Source organism: Salmo trutta, chromosome 14, assembly GCF_901001165.1.
Source record: "Salmo trutta chromosome 14, fSalTru1.1, whole genome shotgun sequence".
NCBI classification, from domain to species: Eukaryota; Metazoa; Chordata; class Actinopteri; order Salmoniformes; family Salmonidae; genus Salmo; species Salmo trutta.
The window spans coordinates 50,842,442-50,851,940 of NC_042970.1; the positions used below are offsets into that span (position 1 = coordinate 50,842,442).

Sequence of the window (9,499 nt, forward strand, 5' to 3'; positions counted from 1 at the left end):
ATTGGAAGACAATAGGGGACAAGATGTTGTGTGTAGTGTCACCCACATGCTTCAGCGGTGCTATTGTCTGCTCTCTCTCTCTGTGTGTGGAGCGATGAAGGGGTGAAAGAGATGGGGTGAGAGGAGGGGGAGTTGACTGGGGTTGGCTGCAGTGTGTGTGTGCGCTCGTGTGTGTGTGTGCGTGTGTGTGGGTGCTTGTGCGGGGATGCACAGACGGCTCGTGGTAATTTGATGTGTGTCCCCGGGGATGTTTGATGGATTAATGCTAAGTAGGCTCCCTTTTCCAAAGGCACCACCTGATCTTTGGGGGTTCGTGCCCCGTATAAAAGCCTGCGCTAGTGCTGAGCTCAGCTAGTCTAGCCATCTCCTCTCCTCTCTCTCACACTGTCTCTATCTCTATATCTCCACTTTCTTTCTTCCTCTGTCTTTACTTTCTCCTTTGTCTTTCACTTTTTCCTAGCACTTTCTCTTCCGTTCTTTCGGTTTCCATTCTTTCTGGCATTCAGACTGAGGCTATTCAGACTATTCAGGCCTGGGAGTTTTAGTAGTGAGGGAAATCTCAGAGCATCCGTTGGCGTCATTCACCTCCATTTTGACTTTCTTTGACTTGGGGCCTTTTCTAAAGGGCTGTCCTAAAGTAGCGTGCAGGTCTTTGGCTTTTTCCTGTGTTATTTCTTTCTTCATATGTGGCATTAGGACCAGCCCGTCAAGAAAATGCCACGTTCCTTTTTGGTGAAGCAACTGAAGGTCCACGATTACTCCTCCAATCATCAGCATCACTTGGACGGATCGTACACGCTCACACGTGCCATCACCGAGTCCGCCACCAACTTGGCGGTCCGTTTGAGTGAAAATGGTGAGTTGAGATTACTTAACATTTCTGTCTACACATTGCAAACATGTAGTAAAAAAGCACATTTTTTATTGTTCATGTGCTTGTTGTATATAGTTTAGAGTTGTAGGTTTTCCAAAAAAAATCAATAGTGTATTTATTCAGAAATGGAATGAAAAACATACTTGTTAAAAAATTTTTATAAATGGACCGACCCCTTGATACATGTTTTTCCTTAAGCCTGTGATGTTGCTATTTAATCCCCCCACCCCAGTCCGCCCCATGCCTCCAGTGACGCTAAATAGTATTCAGGTCACTCTGGACCAATCAGTTTAATACCGAGCAGATCACACAACAGGCTTTGGCTTTAATACTATTGTGTACATGCATAATGGTACACATGGATGCGTGCATTAGGCTCGAAATCCCATCCAAGCCTTTGTGAGGTCTAAAAACTCTCCACCACCACCAGAAAGCAGATATCCACATGTGACTGGTTTGTCCTTAGCTGGCGCTGTTGCCCTTGAGTCTTTACCTGTTATCACCCACCCCCACCCCCGCCAGTCCTCTAGCTCATCATCCCTTCATCTCATCTGATCTTACAGGATGCGAGATACCCACAGGGAGGTCAAATTGTAGCAATTCAAAACCCTCTCTTTCTCTCTCTAAAATCCATTGACAAAATACAGTTTCTTTTTTGATAAACTGACAAAACTCAATGTTAAATGGTAAAAAAAAATGTATTCATTAGAAAATATAAACTTAAATGGAAAAGGGCAACATGCTTTATGTAACATCATTAGTTTATCATTGATACAAAAAATGAGAGGGGAGTGCAATCAACCTTAGATGTATATGAGGTTTGGTCAATTGATGCTATGATTTCAGGGAAAAACACTTCCATAGAAATGTGTGGTGTGTTGTTAGTGGAATGTCCATCATAACCACAGAGCTTTGGCTCGCCGGATCATTTGTTCCCAGAATTAGGATGCCAGCTGTCTGGTTCCCTTTGTGTTGCAAGGGGGAGCATAATATATTGTGCACTGCTGTAAAGATCAGCCTATAACCCCCCTTTGCCTCCCCCTCTCCATTCCCATCCCCAAATCACACTGCACCTGTCATTCAATCCAGCCATTACCATACTCACAGGCACTTTCAACACGCCACAGATGGAGAATGATCTGATTAAAATGATTTAGCGCTTTGTGGGATTTCTCTACTGAGACATTCAGTTTTGTTTTGGCCCCCACTACGATAACAGATTTAGATATGGTGGCATGGGATGGGATGGCGATAGGTGTATCAGTTGTGGAGAACTAACAAGTGTGTTTAATTTTATGACTGTTGTGTCCATGTCAGTGCATACAACTTGCATTTAGTCTGTGATAGTCTTTTTGATAGCTAGTAATGATAGTCCTTGTATCTGTCCCAAATGGCACCCTATTGCCTACATAGTGCACTAGTTTTGACCAGAGACCTATGGGCCCTGTTCAAAAGTAGTACACTATATAGGGAATAGGGTGCCATTTGGGGTGCATAACTTGTTTTGAGCCGGATGAGTATTGATCGGTGCAAGACTGTGCACTGAAGAGTCATTCATATTTAATTCGCAAAGCTTGCTGAACCAAGCACTTGCAAATGGTTTCCTGTATACAGTTTCATATTGATCCGCAATGCATGGAAGACTCAGATCAGCTGTCTTTCACTCAATGGCTCAACATTAAAAAAGAATATGCTTCAACTGGAATCAGAAAGAGTGCTGGAATCATAAAACCATAGAATCTTAGACCAAAAAAAACATATCTTGTGAAATGCATTTTGTAAAAATCTGTATAAAGGCTATACATTTAAAATGCCACAATTGTTGCCAAAAAATGCACTTATTTATTCAAAATCTTTCTCTTCCAAACCTGCTACAGGCTACATCCAGGATTACGTAATCCCCTCAATATGCCAGAGCACAAAGGACCCTGGCTTGAGGAGGCAGACCGGGCTCTCAGCGGGGCCCCTGTACTCCCCAGGGAGCACAGGGGGCAGCGGGGGGGAGGACTACTCCGACCATGACATGGAGCAGCCCGACAGCCCCTGCTCAGGCATGACCACCGAGTCGGACAGCAGCAGTTGCACGGTGGACGCCTTCCTCATCTCTGACGGCCGCTCTCGGAGAAGGGCCAACCACAGGAAAACAAAAACCAAAGGTGAAGAGAGAAACAGCATTGCAGAAGTGGGCTCCACAGGATCCACAGGGTCCAAGGCTGCCATAGGGAAGCCCGGAAAGTCTAAGGGACCGGGGCGCCACACGTGCAGCGAATGCAGCAAGACCTACGCCACCTCATCCAACCTGAGCCGTCACAAGCAGACACACCGCAGCCTGGAAGGCCAGCAGGCCAGGAAGTGCCCCACGTGCCATAAGGCCTACGTGTCCATGCCGGCGCTGGCCATGCACATGCTCACCCACGACCTGCGGCATGAGTGTGGAGTGTGCAGCAAGGCGTTTAGCAGACCGTGGCTGCTGCAGGGTCACATGCGCTCGCACACAGGTGAGAAGCCGTTCGCCTGTGCCCACTGCGGCAAAGCGTTTGCAGACCGTTCCAACCTGCGTGCCCACATGCAGACGCACTCGGCCTTCAAGCACTATGATTGCAAGCGCTGCGGCAAGAGCTTTGCACTGAAATCCTACCTGATCAAGCATTACGAGTCGGCCTGCTTCAAGGGCTCCGGAGACGAAGAGGACTGCTGTCCCGAGGACTGATCAGAGATTTACACGATATCATCTTATTTACCTAGGTCTGTTTCACTGAGATAATATCTCCTTTACAAGAAAGACCAATGTTGTGTTCATTCGGGCGGTGTTTCCCAACTCCAGTCCTTGAGTACCCCCAAAAGTACACATTTTTATTGTATCCCCAGACAAATACACCTCATTCAACTCATCAAGGGCTTGATGATTTCTTGACAAGTTGATTCTGTTGGGGGTACTCGAGGACTGGAGTTGGGAAACATTAGGGCATGTAACGGAAATGTTTTAAAACACATCACAACTGAAAATGAAAATGAGGGTTAAACTTTTTTTATTATCGGACTTTTCCAGATAGTCCCCCGCCTTGTTTCAGTCTGTTTTCTTCCATTTGGTGCCTAATGAACACAACCCTGGTCAAAGACTGCACTCCTCACCACCCGTCTTCCTGCTTTTTGATAGAGAGCAATAATAATGTAAATGAGGGTTGTTCAAGAACATAGAAGACAACTGACGATGATGACTGAATAACATTAAAATGTTAATATTTTTTATGCTATAATTGTTTTATGGATTCATATTCATTTATTTGCAATAATTTACTTTCCAGTATTATTTAATATGCCAATTAGCTCTTAATTTCCCTGCAACATGTCTTCCACGATAAACATTTGTGTATTTATTAATTTAATGTATTTATGTATTTATTTATCAAATGATAACTGTATTGGTTAACTAGGTTGTTAATTCATTATAAATGTATTTATTTGATTTGATTTATGAATTGAACATCTTATAAAATGCTGTAATATATTTCTGAGATAAAGTAGCCCTATATCTGGTCTCATTCACAACAATTGTTGATATATCCATGTTCTACATAGGAAATGCTCAATATGCCCTTTTGTTTTTTATCTATGCGCAGGCTAAAAGTGTAAGCTACATTGTAATACTTAGACATGAGAAGCCAGTTAATTTGTTACACCATTATTATGAAGGATTGGTACCATTAATTATTTGCCCTATGAAAAGCTGTTGAATTTGAATTGTACTAAACTTTGTATGTAATCGGGAAAAGCTATGAACTCATATCAATAATTAAAAGATGATATTTTCACTAAGTTGCTCTCTGTGCCCTGTGCCATTTTCAAGGCGTCAACTATCATCAACTCAACACACATGATCACTCGAGCAGTGGCGGTCGGTGTCGTTTAAGATGAGGGAAGATGATACATTTTTTTATGAGCATGGCTTTGTTTCTATTACAGCATATTGGATGACTGTCATTCATCTTCCATTCACCCAGCTCAATGTAACATCGATAGTTTTGGGCTACTACACGATACTCAAATATTCCCTATACCCATCATGAGGTTGGTACAAACTAGTGTATGAATGAAAGTTTACAACGCAGGTCAAGAGAAATTTGAGTAATCAAGGTGACAGACAGTGACATATTCAATACCGCCTTGCACACTCTTGCTTGCATCTAGCTGATTTAGGGTGTAATCATAACTCCAACAGTTGTAAATGAGAGTTGGACAAATTCAGGAATGTTTATTCCCATTTCGTTACGTTTGCTTCCGTTTAAGAAACGTTTTTGAACAGAATCGGGGGAATGAATACGCCCCTGATCACATGCAAACACAGTTCACTTTCATACCAGTCTCATACAAACAGTATGATCATTCAAAAGTTTATACACAGCTACTCATTCCAGAGTTTTTCTTAATTTTTACTATGTTCTACATTGTAGAAACAAAATGTATTTTATATTTGAGATTCTTCAAAGTAGCCACCCTTTGCCTTGATGACAGCTTTGCACACTCTTGCCATTCTCTTAACCAGCTTCATGAGCTAGTCACCTGGAATGCATTTCAATTAACAGGTATGCCTTGTTAAAAGTTAATTTGTGGAATTCCTTTCCCTCTGAATGCGTTTGAGCCAATCAGTTGTGTTGTGACAAGGTAGGGGTGGTATACAGACAATAGCCCTATTTGATAAAAGACCAAGTCTATATTATGGCAACAACAGCTCAAATAAGTAAAGAGAAACAACAGGCAATCATTACTTTAAAACATGAAGGTCAGTCAATGTGGAAAATTTCAAGTTTATTCAAGTGCAGTCGCAAAAAACATCAAGCGCTATGATGAAACTGGCTCTCATGAGGACCGCCACAATAAAGGAAGACACAGAGTTACCTCTGCTACCGAGTATAAGTTAATTAGAGTGACCAGCCTCAGAAATTGCAGCCCACAGAATTCAAGTAACCAACACATCTCAACATCAACTGTTCAGAGGAAACTGCGTTAATCAGGCCTTCAAGGTCGAATTGCTGCAAAGCAACAATTACTAAAGGACACCAATAATAAGAAGAGACTTGCTTGGGCCAAGAAACACAAGCAATGGACATTAGACCGGTGGAAATCTGTCCTTTGGTCTGATGAGTCCAAATTAGAGATTTTTGGTTCCAACTGCCATGTCTTTGTGAGACGCAGAGTAGGTAAACGGATGATCTTTGCATGTGTGGTTCCCACCGTGAAGCATGGAGGAGGAGGTGTGATGGTGTGGGGGTGCTTTGCTGGTGATAGTGTTGTGATTTACTAAAAATTCAAGGCACACTTAACCAGCATGGCTACCACAGCATTCTGCAGCAATATGCCATCCCATCTGGTTTGCGCTTAGTGGGACTATCATTTGTTTTTCAACAGGACAATGACCCCACACCTCCAGGCTGTGTAAGAGCTATTCGACCAAGAAGGAGAGTGATTAGTTGCTGCATCAGATGACCTGGCCTCAACCCAATTGAGATGGTTTGGGATGAGTTGGACTACAGAGTGAAGGAAAAGTAGCCAACGTGGTGGGAATATGTGGGAACTCCTTTAAGACCGTTGGAAAAGCATTCCAGGTGAAGCTTGTTGAGAGAATGCCAAGAGTATGCAAAGTTGTCATCAATAATCTAAAATCTATTATGATTTGTTTAACACTTTTTTGGTTACTACATGATTCCATATGTGTTATTTCATAGTTTTAATGTCTTCACTACTATTGTACAATGTAGAAAATAGTAAAAATAAAGAAAAACTCTTGAATGAGTATGTGTGTCCAAACTCTCTTCCTTTCACCTTTTCCCTTCACTTGTGGACTTCTGTGAACAGCACATCAGCTCTCTGTGATCAGAAGAAAAAACCTTTCCAAGCCAAACCTTCATATCATAACCGCTAACTGCTACACATAGCCTACATCGTTGTCACCATATTAGCTAATGCCATAGTCAACATAGCTACTAGAGGTTAGTAAAGCCACTATAATCATGCAGTACAGTGTACAGTCAGCAAGCAATTTAGCAGCTAAACCTGGGGGGACATCCGTGGCAATAAATTAATAAAGCCAAATGTTTACCTTGACTTGGAAGAGTTCCAGTGTTGCATATCCAGCTAGCTAATATAGCATCCCTCTCTGTTTGAGACGGGTGTTTCAGTAGGCTAAACTAGCTAGCTGCATTTGCTAGCTAAGTGAAAGTTAAAATGTTTTAAATATAGCTAACTCTCTCTCAACTTTTCTCTTACTTCTCCATTTTTAAAGGAATGATTTTGTTCAAAACTGTTGAACTATTATCTTTCTCGCTCTTTGAGTCAACTACTCATCACATTTTTTTAACTGCAGTGCTACTGTAGGTAGCTGTAGCTTATGCTTTCAGTACTAGATTCATTCTCTGATCCTTTGATTGGGTGGACAACATGTCAGTTCATGCTGCAAGAGCTCTGATAGGTTGGAGGACATCCTCCAGAAGTTGTCATAATTACTGTGTAAGTCTATGGAAGGGGGTGAGAACCATGAGCCTCCTAGGTTTTGTATTGAAATCAATGTACACAGAGGAGGACGCTACCCTACAGAGTGCTGTTGAGGCTACTGTAGACCTGCATTGCAAAACAGTGTGTTTTAATCCATTATTTGGTGACATGAATATATTTAGTATAGTTTTATCTAAAAAGGAAAATTTCTTTATTGTTTCATTATTTTTATGAAATTCACTGAGGAGGATGGTTCACACCTTCCTCATCTGAGGAGCCTCCACTGCACTCGAGGTAACATTATTCAACACATAAACCCGTGAGGCTCAGTTGGTAGAGCATGGTGTTTGCAATGCCAGGGTTGTGGGTTCGATTCCCACGGGGGACCAGTATGGAGAAAAAATGTATGAAATGTATGCATTCACTACTGTAAATTGCTCTGGATAAGAGCGTCTGCTAAATGACTAAAATGTAAATCAAGGAAACAAAAAGTATGAATTAATTCAGAATTCAGAATATATCTTACTGGAATCATAGTTGCTTTACCTAACAAATAAGGCAACAGTAAACATGTTGTCTCCCAGGCCAATTAGTAACAACAATTCAAGCTCAAAGGGGACAGGAGACATGTTTGTTCAAAGTTTCAAATTTTAGTTGATTACTATAGGGCCCCTCTTGGGCCAATCAGTATAATTTTATAAATGTGTATCTCTATGGTAAGACGCATCATTCATTCAAGTTTTTTCAAAATTGGGCCATTGGTGTCTTAGATATACGAACGGCCAAAGACAGATCCATACAGTGGCAAGAAAAAGTATGTGAAACCTTTTGAATTACCTGGATTTCAGCATAAATTGGTCATCAAATTTGATCTGATCTTCATCTAAGTCACAACAATAGACAAACACTTTCTGCTTAAACTAATAACACACAAACAATTATATGTTTTCATGTCATATGTTTTCATAACCTCAACCAAATGTGTTCTGTAGTTGCGGATCAGACCTGCACAACGGTCAGGAGGAATTTTGGACCATTCCTTTATACAAAACTGTTTCAGTTCAGCAATATTCTTGGGATGACTGGTGTGAACCGCTCTCGAGGTCATGCCACAGCATCTCAATCGGGTTGAAGTCAGGACTCTGACTGGGCCCCTCCAGCAGGCGTATTTTCTTCTCTTGAAGCCATTCTGTTGTTGATTTACTTCTGTGTATTGGGTTGTTGTCCTGCTGCATCATTCAACTTCTGTTCAGCTTCAATTGGCGGACAGATAGCCATACATTCTCCTTCAAAATGTCTTGCTAAACTTGGGAATTCATTTTTCCGTGGATGATAACAAGCTGTCCAGGCCCTGAGGCAGCAAAGCAAATTATTTTAGCTCTTGAGTGGCGCAGCAGTCTAAGGCACTGCATCTCAGTGCAAGAGGGGTCACTGCAGTCCCTAGTTAAAATACAGGCTGCATCACATCCGACTATGATTGGGAGTCCCATACATAGGCGGTGCACAATTGGCCCGGGGTAGGCCGTCATTGTAAATACAAATTTGTTCTTAACTGACTTGTCTAGTTAAATAAAGGATACAATTTTTAAAAAGCAGCCCTAAACCATGATGCTCCCTCCACTGTACTTTACAGTTGGTGTGCTGTGCCTTTTTTTCTCCACACATAGTGTTGTGTGTTCCTTCCAAACAACTCAACTTTAGTTTCATCTGTCCACAGAATATTTTGGAACATCCAGGTGCTCTTTTGCAAACTTCAGATATGCAGCAATGTTTTTTTTGGACAACAGTGGCTTCTTCCGTGGTGTCCTCCCATGAACACCATTCTTGTTTAGTGTTTTAATCTTCGTATCGTAGACTCGTCAAAAGAGATGTTAGCATGTTCCAGAGATTTCTCTAAGTCTTTAGCTGACATTTTTCTTAACCTCATTGAACATTCTATGCTGTGCTCTTGCAGTCATCTTTGTAGGATGGCCACTCGTAAGGAGTATAGCAACAGTGCTGAACTTTCTCCATTAACAGACAAATTGTCTTACCATGGACTGATGAACATCAAGGCTTTTAGACATTTACATTTACGTCATTTAGCAGACACTCTTATCCCGAGCGACTTACAAATTTAGAGATACTTTTGTAACC

At 41.7% G+C, this 9,499-nt stretch overlaps 1 protein-coding gene across 1 annotated transcript; it reads left to right on the forward strand.

Moving 5' to 3' along the window:
• Positions 1-437: 437 nt before the first annotated feature.
• LOC115208340 (transcriptional repressor scratch 2-like) lies at positions 438-3,761 on the forward strand. Its single transcript, XM_029776303.1, has 2 exons — positions 438-856; positions 2,752-3,761. Exons 1-2 carry the CDS (start codon positions 715-717, stop codon positions 3,582-3,584), a joined length of 975 nt encoding a protein of 324 aa, XP_029632163.1. The 5' UTR covers positions 438-714; the 3' UTR covers positions 3,585-3,761.
• The last annotated feature ends 5,738 nt before the right edge of the window (positions 3,762-9,499 follow it).